This window comes from Puma concolor, chromosome D1, assembly GCF_028749965.1.
Source record: "Puma concolor isolate L17-30 chromosome D1, mPumCon1.1.hap2, whole genome shotgun sequence".
Taxonomy (NCBI): Eukaryota; Metazoa; Chordata; class Mammalia; order Carnivora; family Felidae; genus Puma; species Puma concolor.
Window position 1 is genome coordinate 26,926,724 of NC_141676.1, and position 21,908 is coordinate 26,948,631.

Here is a 21,908-nt window from a genome sequence, read left to right on the forward strand (position 1 = left end):
AGGTTTTTCCCCACAAAGCAGGTCTAATGTAGACTGCTATGCTTTTCTAAGATTTCTTATTATTTGGTGTTATTCCAAATAATGACATCATACTTTACTCCCCAGCCTTCCTGGTTGGGCTTATTGTGCCAGTTACTGATTTATTGTCTCTCAACTTCAAATTTACCCTTTAATGCCTGTTGTAAAATAATGAATGCAATTCTCTGAAGCATATCTTAGGAAACGTACAGCAAGAACGATCTGTTAAGCTCTCTCGGAAGGCGCGTGACGGAATAAGCAGGTGTCTTCGTTCTTGCCATATGTCCGGAATGGCCCTCCTAACGCTATGTCCCCATGGCCCTCTCAGTGTAGGTACCGTGTGCTCCAGGCCTCCCATCCACCGGGGCACCCTGAGCCCTTTCACGTGCACCAGCCCAGTGGCTGAGGCTCACCTGTGCCCTGGAGAGCTGCTTCCGGTTTCCCGTGGTGAATGTGGACAGATCTGGCCTCAACGACCCAATGACGGTGAACCGCAACCAGTGGTCCCTGGCTAATAAAGTCAATATACAAGATTAGACCTTGACTGATACTGGTTGTCCACACAGAAGTCTGGAGCCTCCAAAGGAAAAATTGGGAGTCACTACTTTTGCTTCTGAACTTGGACCAGATTCTCAGGTATTTGTTAAGTGTGAAATATGTCGTATTTTTATCCATAGAGAAACTAAGCCCCTAGTTTAAGTTGATATTTTTCCAAGTCTTCCATTCAGAGGGAGCAGTTGTATTACTTAAAGTCAGCATTTCAAGTTAACAGGGGGTGTCCATAATGAAAACAAAAATCCCTCAGCATTCTCTGCACGCAATTACCCGAAAGACACAAAGAGAACTATTACAGAAAAAAACATGAACTGATTTAAGAGTGGCCATGTAGCAAACACATCAGTGTTACTACTGAGGAACAGGCCCCTCAGTTACTCCCGGGGGAAGGTGCGGTGTGTTAATACCCAACTATCTCAGCAACGGTACCACCTGCACTGTGGCGAGCTTGAAGTTGGGTGCTGCACGGATCCGGGTTCAAATCCCAGTTGCGATGCCTGAACCATGCGCCACTGGGCAAATTACATAATCTCTTGAGTTTCATTACCCTCCCTTGCAATGATGATGTTAAAATAGGCTGGACCCGCTTTATAGAATTGAGATTAAACAAGACTAGCAACCACCACCACCACGGTTAATTTTCCCTCCTGTTTCCTCATTTTTCATAGGTAAGCACACTGAGGCACAGAAAAATAAAAGTTTTTACCAAGAGCACAATATAGATAAAGCTAAACCCAGGCGAAAATACTCTTAATACTTGGAGCACAAAGTACGTACTAAAGGGCAATAGTTCTGTCGCGAAGGACAGTAACTTATTGAGTGCTCTCCTATAGTTAGTTCCCTGACCCAATGCCATTCTTTACCAAACGGGCTGTTTATGAGCCACTGGAAAGAAGCAGAAAAAGTGCAATTTATGTGATTATCATTTTGACAACTTACGTGTAATACTTTATGCTTTATCAAGTGCTTGACTAATAGAATATCTCATTTGATCACAACAGCCTCATCTTTAAAAGATCTTTTTTTTTTTTTTTTTCAACGTTTATTTATTTTTGGGACAAAGAGAGACAGAGCATGAACAGGGGAGGGGCAGAGAGAGAGGGAGACACAGAATCGGAAACAGGCTCCAGGCTCTGAGCCATCAGCCCAGAGCCTGACGCGGGGCTCGAACTCCCGGACCGCGAGATCGTGACCTGGCTGAAGTCGGACGCTTAACCGACTGCGCCACCCAGGCGCCCCTTTAAAAGATCTATTTTTAAGTGATGGGGTAATAAAGAATTTCACAACTGAAGGAATTTCAGAAAATGTAAATCGTTTTTGGTGTGAATAAAGGCAAATCATGACTAATTAATGATTTTGTGAATAATTTCTCAACTTTGAATAAAAGCCCGTTTCCTTTCATTGTATAGATCATGTGCAGTAGAGGTTAGGTGAGAGGTTTAAAAGTATCCGCTTTCCTAGGAAGAAAAGGCTGCTCGAACTTGTTGCAAAAAATACAGATGAGTGATAAAATGTGAAGGTAAGCTTTTCATAGATCAAAAAAATAAAAGACTGCTACTAACAGAGGCTAATCATTTTTCCAAACACATCTTTATGCCTTATAATTTCATTCAATATTACAAGTCTAGACAAACCACACCTTTCCTCCAACCCAGCACCTGTCCCCATCTGCTGCAACCAATGGAAACACTAGGAAGTAAAATTTAAAAGTCCACAAAACTATTTAACATTATTTTATTGGAAGACTGCTGCTTTTTCCATTTACAGAAAGCTTAAATGTCTTCTGAAATATATCATTTGCGGTACATGACTTAATTTTTTGGATGCCGGTGATGTGGGCCGAGGAGGACTGTGTTTTGGGCCGGGAAATTACATTACTGTTGCTGCATTATCTGACCGCACACGCCCGCACTCCGAATATCTGTAATACACCACAACATATTAACATGTACACTATTCTTCACCTCCCCCCCTTCTTTAACCTCCCCTGACCTAGTGCAGAGTCTAGTTAACTCACTCTTTCATTAAGGCAAAAGCTTCCAGATGGTTCCTGCCAACTGCTGTCCTCTCCTCATTTTGACCTGCCTTGCATATCATGGCCAGCCTAACCTTATAGCAATTCTACGCCGTTACTTCTGGTGACTGAAAAATCAACAGAAGTTTCTCATGAATAAGGCCGTATCTAAATTAACAGTTAATTGTTACCTGCAGCATATTTGGTTCTTTTACTTCTTCACGTCACCTGAGACAAAGTCCGTCATGATGCAGTTGTGTAATGAGGATACGTTTCCCTTGAACACGAAGATCTAAATGCCATTTTACTTTTTCTTCCACACTCTAACTATAATCCATTAACTCACAGCACCCCCTATCTTTCAATTAAAAGGTTAGAAAACTAGGCTTGCTTTTAACAGAATGTCTGAATGGCTGGCCTGTACGATTTAGCATGAAATTAAATCCGCAACGCAAAGAAGAAGAAAAAAAAATCTAAAAATAAAAGTTCCATTTGACATTACACATAAGATAGCTGCACTAGCACATATAAATCGCTCAGTATTGTTGCAAACAAAGGAGGTGGGCCAGCAATATATTGATGCCACAAAATAGTGAACAAACTCTGTAAGGGTCACCTGGAAATTGCAAGGGGAGAAGCAGGGCCATTTGACTTATAAACAGTCATTGATATTTCTTTTCATGCCCAAGTGATAAAAGAAATGTGTGCTGCCTTTTCCTTAGAAGTCTTCCCAACATTTTACTCATTTTCCCTGTTTAAATGAGGAAAAAGATGACCAGATATCAAATTTAATTTTTATATCCTCTCAGTGTGATACCTCTCAGTACTACAAAAACGAGTATCTATTACACACATACAATAAAATAAGATATAAATAATACATATAAAAAGAAATAAACATATATATATATATATATATATATATATATATATATATGTATCTATAAAAACTGGAGGAGGGAGCCTGCCCAAACAGCATAGAGCTCGTTCTCTAGAATAACCCAAACCGCGTTACTCAGATCAGTGCTACGGCCAAGTGTATGTATTACACTTACATAATCAGTGTAAGTATTAGAGAAAACGCTTCTACTCAGAATGAATTTGTACCAAAAGCTGTGAGGTGAGCCCATGAAAAATCAAAATGCCTCAAGCATACACGGTATTTCTGCTGTGCAGTTCCCGACTTTCCAAGGCAGGCAGTGGTGGCTACGAGCGCCCAGCTCCCTGCTGGGGAAACAGGTGCATTGCCATGTACGCATGTCCGTCTGTGGAAAACAGAGCTCCACACCAATGCTTATGGCTGTCTCAAGTTCTATTCCTCAGATATAAAAATTACGAGAAAACAAGTAATTTCAGTTAAAACTGAGAGTAACATAACTTGCAAGAGTTACTTTGAAAAGAGCATTTGGGGACAATTTTTAGTGTAACTGTTAATATGACAAAGGTTTTTAAGACTGCTTTGAAAAAAAACAGTTTGTAAAGAGTAATTGGATTAAGCATATTCTTAACAGCTGACATACTGGGGCTCCCGGTGGTTTTAGAAGCTCTTCGGTTAGAGCGTAGGCAGCGTGCTGTCATACCACGTGGTCTGCTTTCTGGGGATTCCGGGTAGCAGACACCAACACAAGACTTTCTGTGACTGGGTATTTAAATCAGCACCCAATTTCAGGCCAGTTGACGTGCCGATCGTGGTAAAGCTGTTAAAAGAGAGAAACAGCCTCTTCTAACTTTTACAATAATTAGTGAAAAGTTCATACTATTGATGGAATAAAAAGGAGAGTTCCTGCCTACTTCATAAAATTTCCCTTCTACTCTCTTTCAAAGTTTTACACTCCACATCCGTTGTTTTCCTAATGTTAGATCAAGTTTAAATTCTTCCTTTCCTCTTGCAGACTTCCTTATAAGCTGTCCCAGGCAAACTACTAACCAACTTCAAGGATTTGCTAAACTTCTGTGTCCTAACATTTAAAATACAATAGAAGCTTTTGTATTTTCTCACATTTTATTGCACAATACAAACTTGATTCAAATGCACTAAAAAACCAACATTTTTTGTTTAAGTTAACACTAATTCAAAATGTTTGGTAGGAAATAGCATACTTTATTTTAATATATTCCAACTTAATATGAAGGTGAACAGTTTATTTCAGAAAGTTTAGATATTTTCACTATAGTTTATTACTGAAACAAATGTTTTGGTCTCTCTCTCTTATTTTTGACTTTTTAATTCTTCCTCTTTATAAGTTCACAGTGTCATAGAAGTGAAAAATAAGACTGATAGAAACCACTCTAAAACCTATGGCTTTATATACATAAAAAATTCAATAATGTTGCCACAACCCCTAATACAATGTGATCCTTATTTACTTACTATTATCCAGAATACACTTCTGTACATATTAAATTGTTCAAGTATATCTAGAGCAGTGCTTATGAAAAGTGAGGTCCCACTGCTTAAATTAATGGGCTTCTCTTTGACGCTCACTTCTAATTTCAACATAATTAGTTCTCACGATTTTTCCCATTTTACAATTTATCATACATTCTCAAATAGTCTAAAATGCTCACATGAGCCAAACAATTTAATTTACATTTCACTTTAGAACAGCACCAGAGGTTAAAAATGAATCTGACGAACCAAATGTTCTCTTTCTTTTACGAGTTACGGTTTGTTATTTATTTCTGTAACATTAAACTCAAGCTGAAAATGAGGACAACTCGGAGGACAAACTCGTTCACCCTAAATAAATAAACAACTCATCCACTTCGCGCTTGTATACCTAATTGTTTTCTTACAGTGTAGGTTCTAGTACCAGCTACTCAATTAACTAAGCCAGAGACCAACTTCTCATGTTGGAGGCTAGGCCAGTCGGATGGGGTTCTCCAGGTTTGCTTTAAAACTTTCAAGAAACCTGGTAGCCAGTTCGTCGTCCACCACCCGGCTGTCACTTGACATGGTGACCGTTATGAGCTGGTGCCGCTGCAGCTGGGCATTCCCCTCTTCGTCCCGCGTGAGCTTGAGCACAGGCCGGAATCTCCCGACGGCCAGAATGCAGGCCTGAGGAGGGTTGATCACTGCAGTAAACTCGTCGATGCCAAACATGCCCAAGTTGGAAATACTAGGGGAAAACAGAACACTCTGAAGGTGGCGCATCCTCAGTCAAAGAACCCTTTCCCGGAAGCCTACGTTTTTCCTTCACTAAAAAACTGATACAGAACCTTATACCAAGTTATTCAAAGACCAAAGACAAAGACAAACATACCATTCGCAACAGTATCAAAAAACAAGTACCGACACACATATAAGTAGTGTGTCTAATATAACATTCATTCAGCGTTGAACTGGAAGACCTCGGCAGTAGAATATGACAAGAAAAAGAAACGATAAGGTACGAGAAGGACTGGGAAAAAGAAAGAAAACGGTCACGGGACGCCTGGGTGGCTCAGTCAGTTAAGCGTCTGACTCTTGGTTTCAGCTCAGGTCATGAGCTCACGGTGTGTGGGATCGAGCCCCACATTGGGCTCTGTGCTGGGAGCATAGAGACTGCTTGAGATTCTCTCTCTCCCTCTCTCTCTGCCCCTCACTCACTCACACACTCTCTCTCTTTCAAAATAAACTTAAAAAAAAAAACAGAAAAAACAAGAAAATAGTCATTATTCATAGATGAATTGACTGTGTACACAGAAAATCTAAGACTCTACAGATAAAATAGGATACGTAAGTGAATTTAGCTAAGTCACCAGATAAAAAGGCCAATGTAAAACTTCATTTTATATCTATATACAGGTTGCTGTAGTTAAAAATGAAATTTAAAAACACTACCATTTACAACAGTAGCAAAAAATAAATAAAAGAAATACATCTAATAAGACCTCTATGTAGAAGATTATAAAACAGAACTGAATGAAACCAAAGAAGTGAATAAACAATGGCGTATACCGTGTTCACTGCCTGGAAGATTCAATACTGTTACTGTAAAGATGTGAATTCTTCTCACGCTGATTAAAAGACTGAATGCAATCCCAATCAAAACCCCAGCAAGGTTTGCATCTATGTGTCTGTATATGAAAAGTGGTAAGTTGACTCTGAAATGTATTTGCAAATATAAAGAGCCAAGAAAGACAGTTTTAAAGGGTGAACAAAATTAAAGACCTCCCTTACCAGGTATCAAAGGTTACACCTTGGTGATACCGAGCAAAAGGGATGAACACATAGGCCAACTGAAGAGACAACACAGAACAGACCAAACACACACATGGTCACTTTCTCAGTGCTATGGAGAAGGAGTCAGCCTTTCAATAGGTGATGTTGGGTCAATGTAATTAATATCCATAAGGGGGGGGCAGTTACAGAATCTTGACCTTTATCTTCGTATCAGATACAATCCAATTTTAGATGGATTGTGATCTACATGTGAAAAGTTGTAAAACTTCTAGAAAATAACATAGAAAAATAACTTCATAATTCTGGGAGAGGCAAGAATTCTAAACAGAAAACAAACAGTACAAGCTGTAAAAAAAACAAACACAAACAAAAAAACCCCTAAAAAACAGAATTTCATTAAAATTCACAACTTGTGTTCATTAAAAATCCATGAAGAAAGTTCCAAAGGCAAGGGACGCAGTGGGAAAGGATACGTGAAATAATATGTATCCTATAAAGAACTGTGTGTCTGGAGCTAAGAGCCTTCCGCATACCATTTTTAAAAATGGACATAAGATATCAACAGGTACTTTATCTGGTAAGTTACCAGATACCGTAAAGGCTGAAAGATAATGAACATAGTATTCAATAGCATTAATTTGCCTGACCCCAAAGAGTACCACTACATACCTTAAGAACTGTTACAATTTAAAACCTAATGTTACTAAGCGTCGGTGAGAATATGAAGCAACGAGAATTCTCATTCATGCGCTGTTACTGGAAGTATAAAGTTGTATGACCGTTTTGGAAAACTGGCAGTATCCATTAAAGCTTTTAATTCAGGAGTTCCGCTTTCAGGTCTATACAACAGATACATTCACCGTAAGACACCGATGAGAATGTTCACGGCACCGTTATTGGGAACAGCACCAAACTGTAAACAACAACATATGCCCAAGGGTAAAAGCAGACACTGGCGTATTCATACGATATGCTACAAAATACTATATACTGCAAAAGTAAATAACTACTTCACATGGCAACATGGCAATCTCACAGACATTAATGTTGAGTGAAAGAAGTCAGACGCTAAGGGATATATATTATTTACACAAAGACCAAAGGTAGCAAAACAAATCCGTGGTGATAATTTTTGGAAAGGTAGTTACCTTTGCCAGGGGGATAATTAGGAAGGGGTAAAGGGAAGCTTCTGGGATGCTGGTAACAGTCTATAACTTGCTTTGGTCGGTTACACTGGAACCTGTGTTCTTCCATTTTTTGAAACATTCACGCTACACTCAGTACACAGTGTACTACATACACTGTATGAAGGAGACACTTAAAAACAGAGCTGATCATACCTAAAGGATCCAAATGTTAATATTTTCCCCTGAATTATCTTAAAATAAAAGAGATTGCAAGTAGAAAACAAAAGTAGAAGTTTATAAATGTATTATATTTATAATATATTTTTTAATGTTTATTTATTTTTGAGAGACAGAGAGACAGAGCATGAGCAGGGGAGGAGCAGAGAGAGAGGGAGACACAGAATCTGAAACAGGCTCCAGGCTCTGAGCTGTCAGCACAGAGCCCGACGCGGGGCTTGAACCCCCTTACTGTGTGATCATGACCTGGGCTGAAGTTGGACGCTTAACCAACTGAGCCACTCAGGTGCCCCTATAAATATACTTTTTTAAAGCTAACACTAGCAGGCTCCTACCAGCCTCGATACTTCGCTTACAGTAAAACAAAAGTGTTTCAGAACACAGATGAAAAGGACTGACTTCTAGATCCGGTCGTCTGGTTTTACTTGTTTGTTTTTAATTTTTTTAATGTTTATTTATTTTTGAGAGAGAGAGAGAGAGAGGGAGAGAGAGAGAGAGAAAGTGGGGGAGGGGCAGAGAGAGAGAGAGGCAGACACAGAATCCTAAGCAGGCTTCAGGCTCCGAGCTGTCAGCACAGAGCCCGACGCGGGGCTGGAACCCACAAACTATGAGATTGTGACCTGAGCTGAAGTCAAATGCCCAACCGACTGAGCCACCCAGGTACCCCATGGTCGTCTGTCTGACGTTACTGATAATTCAGAGTTTAAATTTTACCTAAAAGATCCGCCTTGGTATTCTTCAGGTAACAGTTTTCCATCTCTTGCTTTCTTTGATAGAGCCTGAGAAAGAAAAATACACGTTGAGCATGACAACCAGCACCATGTTATGCAGCTGATTTTGCCCCTTGTAATACTTGTCTGGGGTACACACTCATCGCTGGTGTGCCCTCACTGACTCTATAGGACATATATATATATCTACACACACATACATACATACACACACACACACACACACGTCATTTTCTCTAATACAATTCAAAAATGAACAAGTTAGAGCACAGATCATCTAAGAACCTAAAGATGTGAACTGAAACTCTACAAAAATTACTTCCCTTTAAAAATTCTTCCAGTATTAGAATTACCCCATATACCATAACTATGCAGCATGTTTTCTATAGATACAATGAAATTATTCTGCCTATAAAGATTTTTTTGTGAGACAAAGTATTAGAAGAAACCACTCTTGTCGACCCAGTAGCTTTTAAATAAATTTTGTCTAATGACAACCATCACACAACCAACATAATAGTTTTCATCTTTCAATGTTTCCTTCTTTTTCATAAAACCGAAACATACACATCATATCTATCACTTCAGACAGCTGCAAAAAAAAGCAGAATTGTATATTTCACTCTCAATATTATAAGCATCTTCTGTGCTGTTAGTCTTTATAAATGATTTTTAAATGTCTGCTTAACATTCTAAAGACTACATCTGCCACAATTCAGTCATGCCCCCAGTGTTTTAATTTGGTCCACTGGTTTCAATTACTTCATAAAAATCTTCAGAGGTGCAATTACAAAGCTCTAGGACATACACATTTTTTGGGTTCTTGATCTACAGCTGAAGCAATTCCTGAATGAGCTAGTTTTACACCTGCCACGAGGACTGTAAGAATATATTAACTTCATACCTCTCAGCAAAATTGATTTCTAAAAACTGACAGAGGAAAAGACAGATGACACTCTGAGAATGACGTTAAGAAAAGTTGTTCAGGGGCGCCCGGAGGGCTAAATCTGCTGAGCATCCAACTCTCGATTTTGGCTCAGGTCATGATCTCAAGGTGTGTGGGTTCGAGCCCCGTGTCGGGCTCTGTGTTGACAGACAAACCTGCTTGGGATTCTCTCTCTCCCCCTCTCTGCCCCTCCCTTTCTTTTTCTTTCTCTCAAAATAAACATTAAAAAAAAGGAAGTCGTTAAATATTCCTTGACTTGCGCTTGCAATGGACTACCCTCGTGTTAATTTTTTGTTTTAATGCTTTAAAGACAAAGAAATGGAGGTTGAGTCATTACGTATGAAAAATTAATAAGGAACTAATTTAGGAGGGGAAGAAAGAGAAAAATGAAGCCACTGTCACCTGGGGAGGTAAAATAAATCTGAGGCTTACTTAATTTTCTGTATTATAGAGCTAACATAGTCACCATCGATGATTTAATTTTTGAAAAATAAAACGTTCTTTAAAAGTCTAAAAATGATCTCAACATATCACTGTGACTTACTGACAACTGAGATGACTACATATTTATCGATACTAGTTGGATACGGTTATTTACAAAACTACTTGGATCCAAAATGAATACTGAAAAGGTGAACTTAGACTTGTATGGTCCTTGGACTATCAGAAATATCAGAAATAGGACAAACTACAAATGTGTTTTTTCTGCCTTAAGCGATGTAGCTGTTCACATGATTTAAACAGGCATGTATCATGAACTTTGAAAGGTATCGATTGATTGGGGCGCCTGGGTGGCGCAGTCGGTTAAGCATCCGACTTCAGCCAGGTCACGATCTCGCGGCCCGTGGGTTCGAGCCCCGCATCAGGCTCTGGGCTGATGGCTCAGAGCCTGGAGCCTGTTTCCGATTCTGTGTCTCCCTCTCTCTCTGCCCCTCCCCCGTTCATGCTCTGTCTCTCTCTGTCCCAAAAATAAATAAACGTTGAAAAAAAAAATTTAAAAAAAAAAAAAAAAAAAAAAAAGAAAGGTATCGATTGATTGATTGATTGAAAGGCAGTTCTTTAAAGGCAGATGATCACAACAATCCTGATGAATTACTAGGCTAAAACAAATAAAACACATGTTCATTTTAAAAACTGGACTGCAAGCCCACATAATACACTTAAAAAAAACATCTCTCTGTAGACTGTAAACATATCAGCAGGATACTCCTATCAATGAACGCTAAAAGCCTGGCATAAGAATAATTCTGAGGAGCATCACTGGTTTTACAAATTCCTAATTCTCACTGGGATTTCCCAGTAATGTAAACTTAAAATCAAAACACATGTTACCTGAAGCCTCGTGCCGAAAGGATGTAATACAAGATGACTAGGAAATATTTCTAAAATATGTCACATTCCTTACTAACTCATTTAAAAAACATACCGGGTACATCGAGGAAAACTTTGCCTCTGTCTTTTAAAATGTTATAACTAATGAAGCATGGGATCTAAGGCTTGTTACTATATTACTTTATTTAGGGAATAAAAACTTGAACTTAGCTAAGGCATGCCTTTAGCACCACACAATGACATCCTTAAGGTTAGTGAGGGTCAAGAAGTAAAAACTTAGTGCAGGTATTAACCTGGTCCACAGATGGAGCTCCAGAGACCCGCAAACTCCTTGAAAAGTTCATTTCAATACAAGTTTTTATTGAAAATTAAACAAATAAATTCACGGAGCACCTACTATCTCCATGCACTCTTTCTTCTAGAATTGGATATATGGCAAGAGCAAGACCGTCAACATCAGACAGGAAGGAACAGAGAAGGATCAACAAATAAAGAAATGAGGTGATCTCAGAGAATGATCAACTGCAGGAACACAATAACACAGGATAACGTCAGGAAGCTACTTCAGCAATGGAAGCCACAGGAGCCCTGAGAAAATGGCTCATGAATTGTGAAATGCCCCGATTTAAATAAAACCTCACCTCTACTGCTTTCTAGATGCATCACCGTGGGCAGATTTCTTAACGGCACTAAAACTCCATTTCCTCCATTTCAAAATGGGGGAATTAAAGTTTCAACTATGATACTGGGCTGATTAAATACCGTGCTTAGCCTGCTGTCTCACACATGCTAAGAAGAGAGAGTGGGGTGTTGGTCACAGGCGGCAGGGTGGGAGAGGGTGGGAGAGGGTGGGAGAGAGAAGCAGGGAGAATAAGAAGCATAGAGGAGCAGCCAGCGCACACTGAAACTTAAGGGTGCCAGGAATTACAGGAAAAGCTCAAGGACTGTCACAGAGGCCCTAGAACATTCCAAAGGGTCAAGGCTGCCCTTCCCACTGCGGAGAGGCTGCTCACACTGCTTCCTTACACCTCAACTTAGCTTCTTTCAGGATATAAGAAAATGGGAACGCTAACACTGCTAATTTAAGAACTATGCATTATCATAGTAAAATTAGTAAACTGGTCAAAAGCAAAGAGACTTTCCTATGATGCTTAATTTTAAAAATTTAATATATAAGAAACACATAAATATTAAAAATAAGATATAAAAATACATAAGAAAATTCTAACTTTATAGTGAAATTTAACCTCATTTGGATTTCACAAAAACACTAATAATACATGTATTCTCATTGTTGTTGAAAACTTTTGATGACTAAAAGGCACACAACTATCTTAGTAAACCAACGTATCTTACTTTGACTTCTGAATTGGTCGAACTAAGTCACCACTCAATTAAGAAAAACAGTTGCATTTTTATCTATAAAAACACATTCTGCTAATCTTTTCAAAGAGGAGCAAAGAAAGAGCTAACAATGTCCATTCCACTAAGGCCAGCATTAACTGTATCTAACTCGAAGATTCTAAGAGTATGCTTTTAAAAGCGGATTAACTTGTGTTCGTGTATTTTGGGCAAGTACATCTACGACGTGTACACTGTCAGCTCCCCAAAGAAATCTTATCTTCTACTTTTAAAAGTATACTTGCTCGTCCACTATGTATATACAACTGGTCTTTGGTAAATAAAAAAAAGAGAAGAATCATTTATCTAAATGAGTCTGCAATATTCAATTCTAATGCTGTAAGAGAGGTGACACTTCCGTCAAAAAATACCTCTGGAAATTATACAGGCTGTCAGAGCCGATCTATTGCCCGTGTTCCCATGCGGTTCAATGGGATATTCTGGGGGAAATCCCACTCCTCCATATTGGAGCTAGAAAAACTGCTTTTAAAGAAACTCAGGAAAAATCCAGTACTTTTGCTTCTGGAAAATGAAGGACTTTTAGTGGTCTCAATTCTAGAGAGGAAATGAATAAAATTAGTTTTGAAGAATAAAACACTGTGAACAGTGAGATCTACTCACCACCTTCACAGAAATACAGTTTCAGCTTTAACTTTAAAACTATCTAAAATATCATCTTTAGAGTGGAATTCTCGACTTTGGGAAATAAAGCATTCACCTGTAACTTGAATACAGTAGATCCTAATCTATCTGTATGTTATTTCTGAATTTTTGAATATTAAATTTTCTTAAAATGGTTCCTACCTAGATAAAACCTTAAAAACTTTCATACACAATTGACAATCACTTGAAAATACTAATACATAAATATCTCTATCACAATATGACTAGATCACGTCAAGACTTTACCAGAGAGTAAATACTAACATTTTGAAAGCACAGTATTTCCTAAGACATACCTTTACAGAGTCAGCAATTTCCCGTATACCCTTAGCGGCAGCATCTTTTATGATTGGCGTAATTAAACCTTTATCTGTTGCCACAGCCACTGAAATGTCAATAAAGGGCAGTTGCTTTGGGCCCTCTCCATCCCAGCTTACATTAACATCTGGCATTTGCTATGAAACAGAAATAGAAAAAACACGTCACTAAAGAAGCAGCTGTAGAGTAAGGCGGTTACAGAAAAATAACTAAAATTATTCTGCATTTTTGAAAGTGAATATAGGTGGACAGAGCAAACAAATGAAGATCTGGTTTGAAGCAATGATTTGGATCTCAGTGTTAAATGTCGTCTATGTTTGGGAAGAATAAACATACCAACTTTTTTGAAGCAAGCTTCAGGAAACACTGATGGACCTGTTTTGATCGCTGTATACTAAATCATGGCTAAAAAAAGTCTCCCTTTGTTAAATCTGATTACTAAAAAGCATTTAACATTTGCCACACTTCCTGCCTCATACAGTGACCAACATGGCCTTAAGGAGAAGAGAAGAAGGGAGGGGAGCGGGTAGCAACATTCAGCCACATAATTCCCGAGGCATGTAGACGGCGCAATTATCTAGCGCAGCCCTGGCGGGTATCATCCGGCCCCTAATAAGTGACTTCTGTATTTAAGAGAGATTTCCCAGGCTTCACCAACATATGACAGATACTGTGTATGAGCATGCATGTGTTTCATATACATACAGCTACGCGGAAGACGAAAAGAGCAGAGGAAATGGCTAAACGCCTGGAGACCGTGTGTACTGACACTGTTGTCAAGTATCGGAGAAAGCGATGGTGAAAAACCGCAAACACAGACGAACTTCTCTTCCCACTCTTCGCTTGGGTAACAGCCTACCTAAGTGTACTTCTGAGCCCTCCCCGAAGAGGCCTTTCCCACTGTGCCCCTCCCCGGCCTGTTATGTTCACTCCTGCTGCTCGTTCATTCGAAGTCATCAAAGCTCATTTGTCAAAATCAGACACGGCGAAGTCGCAAACCCCCTGAAGATTTAAAATTCTTACGGACGACGCTAAAGTAAAAGAGGGGGAAGAAAAGCCCCTCCCAAGTAAGGAATATCTGGCAAAAGAAGTGTAATTACGCAGCCATGCAACAAAAGCCCAGGGGACATGGTCTCAGTTGTAGGCAAAGGAAAATTCATACCCTTAAACTTTCTTATTCGTATTTATAATCATTATTTCACATTTTCTAATAAAATATTTTCAACCGAAGTCTAATCTAATTCTACTCTGCAGCTAAGGAAATGACGGAAGGAATACATAAACAATATAAAAGACTGAGCACACAAATATACATTAATAACAGCGAGACAGGGTCTAGAATAATGCCAGCCTTGAGGACATTACGATATTAGAAGAAACATTTAAATAACGTTAGGCTAGTTAAGCTTGGGAATCCAGAATGAAATGATTTTCTGGGAATATAGAAGTTTCCAAAAGTGATTCAAGAAAACGCTGAAAATTAAACAGCTCAATAATTATGGGGGAAAATGAGAAAGTCATCAAGTCTACCTCCTCAAAATAGAACTAGGCTGAGATATTTTTATTGGTGAATTCTATAAACTTCAAGAAATAAAAATCTTTATAATAAAGAAAAAAAGTACAGAGAAAGGAAAGAGAAAAAGGATCCAAATTCATTTTAAGAAACCACTGATTTAAAAAAAACCTGATAAAATTAGCACAAAATTTAAATTACAATCACGGTTCCTAATACAAAATTATGAAATGAAATGTAATGGCCACTGGAGATTCACTTAAGGAGGGCAAGAATGATTCATAATTAGAAAATCACTAATACAATTCAAAATATTATTTGGTCAAAACACAAAAGCATGTGAACCCTTAGATACGAATGGCTAAGAAAAGGCATGACTTTAAAATTCTCCATTACTGTATTGTCCAAGAAATAAAAACAAATTCCTTATAAGCATACTTTAAATATAGCACTTAATACGCAGTGATCCAGAAAAATAGCCTGGTTATAGAAAGAAAGGCAGGACAGAAAATGGTGCAGAGCAGGAAGGCAGGAAGCCTGGGTTTCCAATCTACGTGTCCAGCCAGACACCCCACCGCTCACCTGCCTTCCTGGCCCCTCCAATGGGACACCATTTGGCTTCTCGAACTGAGTTATGTCCAAATCCAACTCTAGAACTCCTACCTCGAACCTGCTCCTCTCTCACATTCCCAATCTCTGCACGTGGAAAGCTCCATTCCTCCCAATGCTTGGGCTAAAGCCCTTGTCCTTTCTCTCACACTCCACATCCAATCCATCAGTCAATTTTGTTGGCTCTACTTTGAAACATACCCAAAATCTCACCTTCACCCTAGCCACCCTCCTAGCTGCCACCTGAGTCCACACCACTGTCAGGGTCCACAGCCTCCCAGGAGAGCACTGCTGCCCCCTGGCCTCTCTACAGGCTGCATTCCTCAAACCACCAGAACAGTCACTCCTTTTTCTTTGTAAAGGTGAAGTAGACGGTCAGTCCTCTTTCAATCCCCTCCAAAGGCTTCCTTCCCCTTCATAATAAAATCCCTAGTCCTTTCCATGGCCACCAAGGCTTCACCTACTTCAGGGCCCTCTCCACATTCCCTCTTTTAATATCATCTGTTCAATCTCATCTCCTACCTTCTCTCTTCGAGGCACACTTTGTCCCTGGGGCCATGTCTCAAAGGCAGCACTTGCCCCTCCCAGCCGTTGCGTCTGCAGTTCCCTCTGCCTGGAGCACTCTTCTACCAGGTGTGTCTGTGGCTCACACCCTCTTTTTTGGGCCTTGGCTCAGTTATCACCTTGCCAAAGAGGCCTTCCTTGCCTAACTGTGCACAACGACACCCCTACTCCGCTTTCTCTTGCTCCTCAACACTTTCACTATCTGACAAATACCGGTCTCTTCCATCCAGAGTGTAAGCCCCAGGAGAGCGGAAAACATGTAGGCGTTCGTTCACTATTGTACCTCTAATGCCTACAAAGTACTCAGCACAACACCGGGGATCAATTCGTATTTGCTGAATGGTCTCTGTTCTGCTATAATTAGTCGTACGCCCCACTGATTCTCAGTTTCATTTGTATTACTGAGGGGGTGAGACTACATGATATATTTTTAGCAATAATGTTATAAAATTTTGGGGACTTAAAAATCAGAGTTCCATTTATCATATAAAACTCCCAAGACATGAGACTATTTAAAAATTTTTTTTAATGTTTATTAATTTTTGAGAGACAGAGAGAGAGGGCACGACTGAGGGAGAGGCAGAGAGAGAGAAAGAGACAGACAGAGACAGAGACAGAGACAGAGAGAGAGACACTTCTAATCTGAAGCAGGCTCCAGGCTCTGAGCGGTCAGCACAGAGCCCGACACGGGGCTCAAACTCAGAAGCCATGAGATCATGACCTGAGCCAAAGTCGGACGCACAACCGACTGAGCCACCCAGCCGCCCCAACATGAGACTAAAAGAAGCCAAAATTATTTGGGGTCTGCTACTTACTTTAAGGGTAACAGCTGCTGCCTTGATAATAAAATCGTTTACTGATACTTTAATGTCATCTGAAAGAAAAACAAGCATATCAAAATTAGGGTTCATAATGAAACTTTAACATTGACCATTATGATTGCAAACTTACTCATTAACAAACCATAATGAAAAATATTGTAAGTTTTTGTTTATTCGCTTAGCAAAATTTCCCTGATTAGAAAAACTTATATGAGGCCCCGGATAAATAATATTAGCCATACATGTAGACAATTACTTCTGGAACTTGTATATATAATTCTTTTATAGCTTAGATATCATATACAAGAACTTGAAGGATACATTATAACCGTAATTAGAAAGAACCAACCCCTATCTCTCTAAAAACACAAATGGTCTCTCTATATAAATTCAGATGATTCATTTTTTTCTCTCATCCTTTTCAAATGTCTTCATTCTGCATGAGCTTTATAATATATTGATTATACTAGAACAGTGGTAACACAGTCACTTTAAAGATATCTATATCTATCTATCTATCTATCTATCTATCTATCTATCTATCTATCCATCCATCCATCCATTCATCCATCTAGAAAGAAATTTCTTACTAATGGAGTGGACACCAAATAAATTTAAGACCAATGAGCTGCTTTTTAACTTAACAAAACAGGATATAGCAAAGGCCAAAGATGAAGCAATGTTGGCACACGTCCTGGTGCAACGAACAAAATGAGGTTTTCTGTCTAGTTTTATGGTGATTCCATTAAATCAATTTCCTTCCAGTATACATAATGATTTCAAGGTAAAGCTGAGGTCTCCTCCCTTCCCACAGAGCTGATCATAACTTAAGCATTTGATTTATACTTTTGCTTTTCCAGGTGGGTAGGAAAGTATTGAAAAATGTAAACTACACTTGATTCTCCATTGCAATGGCTTCTAGACAAAGCGTTTAAGATAAAGATCTCATCAATGGTATGTGGCAAGATAAACAAATCCCGTTACTATAGTATCATGGAATTTTATATGAACAATAGCTCATTCCCAAGGCATGCTGGAGATTTCAGAAAGACACTAGATGAATTACCATAAACCCAAATACTGTCAAACTGTCACGGTAAGACTCACCTGCTCATCCAAATCATTGCTCTTTTAATTCAGATTTCCAGAGACATAAATATTTTTGTTTGCTTGTTTTAAACCTCTTTATGAGTAGAAATGTGAGTGGGTTTCCAGTGCTTAGAGAATTTTAGTGATAACCAATATAAAAGACTTTGTCTACATAAATTCCAATAGGTGGACAGATATTAGGAACTCATTATGCTTACTCTTCATGGCTCCCTCAACCTCCTTCTCACTTTATCTACTATCCATAGGTATCCACAGTGAAGACTTCCCAAACCATCCACCGGCTGATGATTCCCAATCTACTGCCTGAGTCCACAGTGCTCACCTAAATTCTCTGCCCTCATTGTACTCCAACATTTAGTACTGTTGAGTTGATCACTTTCTTCACCTCAAAACACTGTCTCTTACTGGCTTCTGTGTCACTATATTCTCCATTGTTGTCTTCCACTCTTTACCACTTACTCATTTTCTATCCCTTTCTCTCAAAGGTGGAATCTTCCCAGGCAAGAACTTTCGGTTCCATGACTTTGATACCATTCATATGCTGATGATTCCTTCAAATGCTACCTCTAATCCCCATGCATCAGGAGCTTCAGGCTTATTATATGTCCAATTTCTCACATGACATTTCTCTTAGGCATTGAAAACCAAAAAAGTGCAAAGGAGATTTTTTTCAAGTTATTTTATTTTTAACTCTTTATTACGGAAATTTTCAAATATATAGAAAGGAGACTGTTGGTGACATTGACTGAGAAGAGTAAGAAATAGTTTGTGAGGGAATATCAAACATTTTCATTTGCCTATCATTACAAAACAGTGCAGACAGGCTTATAGAATACTATATTATAACTATACAAGAAAGAGGACTGGAGATAAATAATAGGGGCTCTAAGAGCCCCTCCTCCCCGAAAATTCCTAATTGCAAAGACATACCAAACTTGGGACCATGAAAAGATACTAGACTAATCCATCCCTCCACTGAAATAGTACTGTTTCCTGCCTCATGAAAGGAAGAAACAAGGAAAATTATTCCCCTAATGATCTCTATATCATGACTAAGCAAGTACACTTAATATCTATAAAGAGAGATTCCAAGGTTAACTTTTTGAATACAGAGAATTTTCTTTGAAGTAGCTTTCCATTTATTTCCTTGAACTTTTAAAAGCTGTCAGGCTGTCTTTGTATGAATTCTTCAAAGTGTGTATCTAAATTGAAATATCAGTTCTGTTGTCACTTAACATGTAGAAACCCAGAAGAGAATGTTTTTCCCACCCTAATAGAGCAGAAGAAAAGCAGAAGTTACAAAATCACAACTTTTCTTGAGTCCATTAGGGAGCCAAGGTTACAAGGCAAACAAGTGAACTGAACGTCAAGGGTGATGGCTCCCCTCTGAGGAAGGACGAGCACACAAAATGATTAACCGCTGTTGGAATATGGGAAAGTACAGGACAAACTATGGGACAATGCGCGTGAACAAAGGGGGTATCAGCAGACAGATGGAAACTATAAAACAGCATTCGAATGGACACCTCAGGGAAAAAAAACATGCTATCAAAGATAAAGATTTTTTTTGTTAAGATTCACAGACTAAACATAGCCAAGAAAAGAGTCAGTGACATTGAAGCTAGATCAACAAAAATTATCCAAATGGAAACACAAAGAGGAAAAAAAAAGGTAAAAAAAAAAAAAAAAAAAAAAAAGAATAGGGGATCTAAGAGCTTCAGACAATTCAAACAATTGAGTATTTATAATCAGAGTTCCAAAGAGAAAACACATCAAGCAGAACATAAGTGGAATACAATGGCTAGGAGTTTTCCGAAATTAATGAAAGACAACAAACCACAAATCCAAGAAGCTGTGAGGAAACCCCAGCAGGATAAAATACAGTATAAAAAAAACGCTAAAGCATATAATAATCAAACTGCTAATGGAGAAAATCTTGAAGACAACAGCACCGGAGGGGAGACATCATTATAGAGGGGAACAGAGATATTAAGAACGGCAGCAGATATTTGGCAAGTCAGAAGATAATGGAATGGCATCTTTATTTCAAGTAGTGAAACCAAAAATCTTTTTACTCAAAACTCTATACCCAGCAGAAATACCAAAAACGAAGGAGACACACCCATCAGGATGCTTGCCAACAAGTGTTGGCAAGGATATGGAGAAACTGGAACCCTTGGGCACACCTGATAGGAATGCAAAATGGTACAGTCACAATGGAACACAGCATGGCAGCTCCTCAAAATATTACAAATAGAATTACCATATGTTCCAGCAATACTGCTGGGATAGACCCAAGAGATGTGAAAGCAAGGACACAGAGAGCTACATATACCCCCATGTTCACAGCAGCATTATTGACAATAGTCAAAAGGTGGAAGCAACCCAAGTGTCCACTGACATATAAATAAACAAAACATGGTAAATACATACAATAGAATATTATTCAGTCTTAAAAAGGATGGAAATTCTGACACATACTACAACATGGATGAACCTTCAGACAATACACTAAGTGAAATAAGCCAGTCACAAAAAGACAAGCCCTATATGATTCCACTCATATGAGGTACTTAAGAATAGTCAAATCCATAGGGACAGAAAGCAGAATGCTGGCTGCGAGACAAAGGCTGGGAGGAGAGGAAAATAGGAAGCTATCATTTTAGTGGGTATAGAATTTCAGTTCTGCACAATGAAGACTTTTGTGGATAAATTGCTGTGGTTGCACAGCAATGCGAAAGGATTATTATCCCTAAGCTGTGCACTTAAACATGTTTAAGATGGTAAATTTTATGTTACACATATTTTGCCATAATTAATAATTAAACAAAGGGAAATACATGAAGGAGAAATAGACTTTTTCAGATAAAAGCTGAGAATTTATTGCCAGCCAACCTGTATTACAAGACACAATTAAAGGAAATTCTTTAGGCAGAAGTAAATACCAGACAAGCATTTTGTATCTACATAGAGAAATGAAGAAGGCCAAAAAATGGTAAAAAGAAAATGGGCAAATGCAAAAAGACTTTTTTTCCCCGCATTTTTAAAACTCTTTTAAAGTTTATGTTTTAAACATAAATGATTTGCTAAAGCAAAAACATATCAGACATATATGCTGGTGCTTATACCACATGTGGTAATAAAACATGACAACAAAGGCACAAAGGATAGAAGGGAGAAAATCGAGTATGTTGTTGTAAAGTTCTTACATTACACACGAAGGGGTGTGATACAAATTTGAAGGTAGACTGTGATGAGCTAAAGAATTATATCGTAAACCTTAAGGAAACCACCACGTAGAAAGAGAAAGGTAAAACAGAAATAAAATGGAATTAAAAAATTAAAAAGCAACCAATCCAAAAAAAAAAAAAGTAAGATAAAACAAAGGACAAAATTACTAAATGTGAATGGTCCAAACACCTTAATTAAAAGACAGAGTATGGATTAGATTAAAAAATAAGAAAATTATTTGCTGTCTGCAAGAAGTCAGTTTAAATATAAAGACAGGGACACCTCAGTGGCTCAGTCGGTTAAGCGTCTGACTTCGGCTCAGGTCCCGATCTCGCGGTTTGTGAGTTCGAGCCCCATGTGAGCCCCATGTGCTGACAGCTCAGAGCCTGGAGCCTGCTTCGGATTCTGTGTCTCCCTCTCTCTGCCCCTCCCCCTCTATTGCTCTGTCTCTCTCTCTCTCTCCCCCTCAAAAAAAAAAAAAAATAACAAATTTTTTTAAAAATTAAAAAATATAAAGACAGATATATTAGAAGTAAAAAGATATACAAACATC

At 38.6% G+C, this 21,908-nt stretch overlaps 1 protein-coding gene across 2 annotated transcripts in view; it reads right to left on the bottom strand.

Annotated features, from left to right (window-relative positions):
- Nucleotides 1–2,291: 2,291 nt before the first annotated feature.
- PDHX (pyruvate dehydrogenase complex component X) overlaps nt 2,292–21,908 on the bottom strand; it is a 73,303-nt gene continuing 53,686 nt past the window's right edge. Inside the window, exons 8-12 of one of the 2 annotated variants that reach the window (XM_086677698.1) lie at nt 17,009–17,067; nt 13,486–13,644; nt 8,831–8,895; nt 5,500–5,706; nt 2,292–4,284 (exon numbers count right to left, since the gene is read on the bottom strand). In XM_086677698.1, coding sequence (XP_086533824.1) covers nt 4,140–4,284; nt 5,500–5,706; nt 8,831–8,895; nt 13,486–13,644; nt 17,009–17,067 — 635 coding nt within the window. In that variant the 3' untranslated portion in view covers nt 2,292–4,139. Of the gene's footprint in view, nt 4,285–4,570; nt 5,707–8,830; nt 8,896–13,485; nt 13,645–17,008; nt 17,068–21,908 lie in introns of those variants that run through there. The other variant, XM_025928069.2, reaches the window with a different exon arrangement.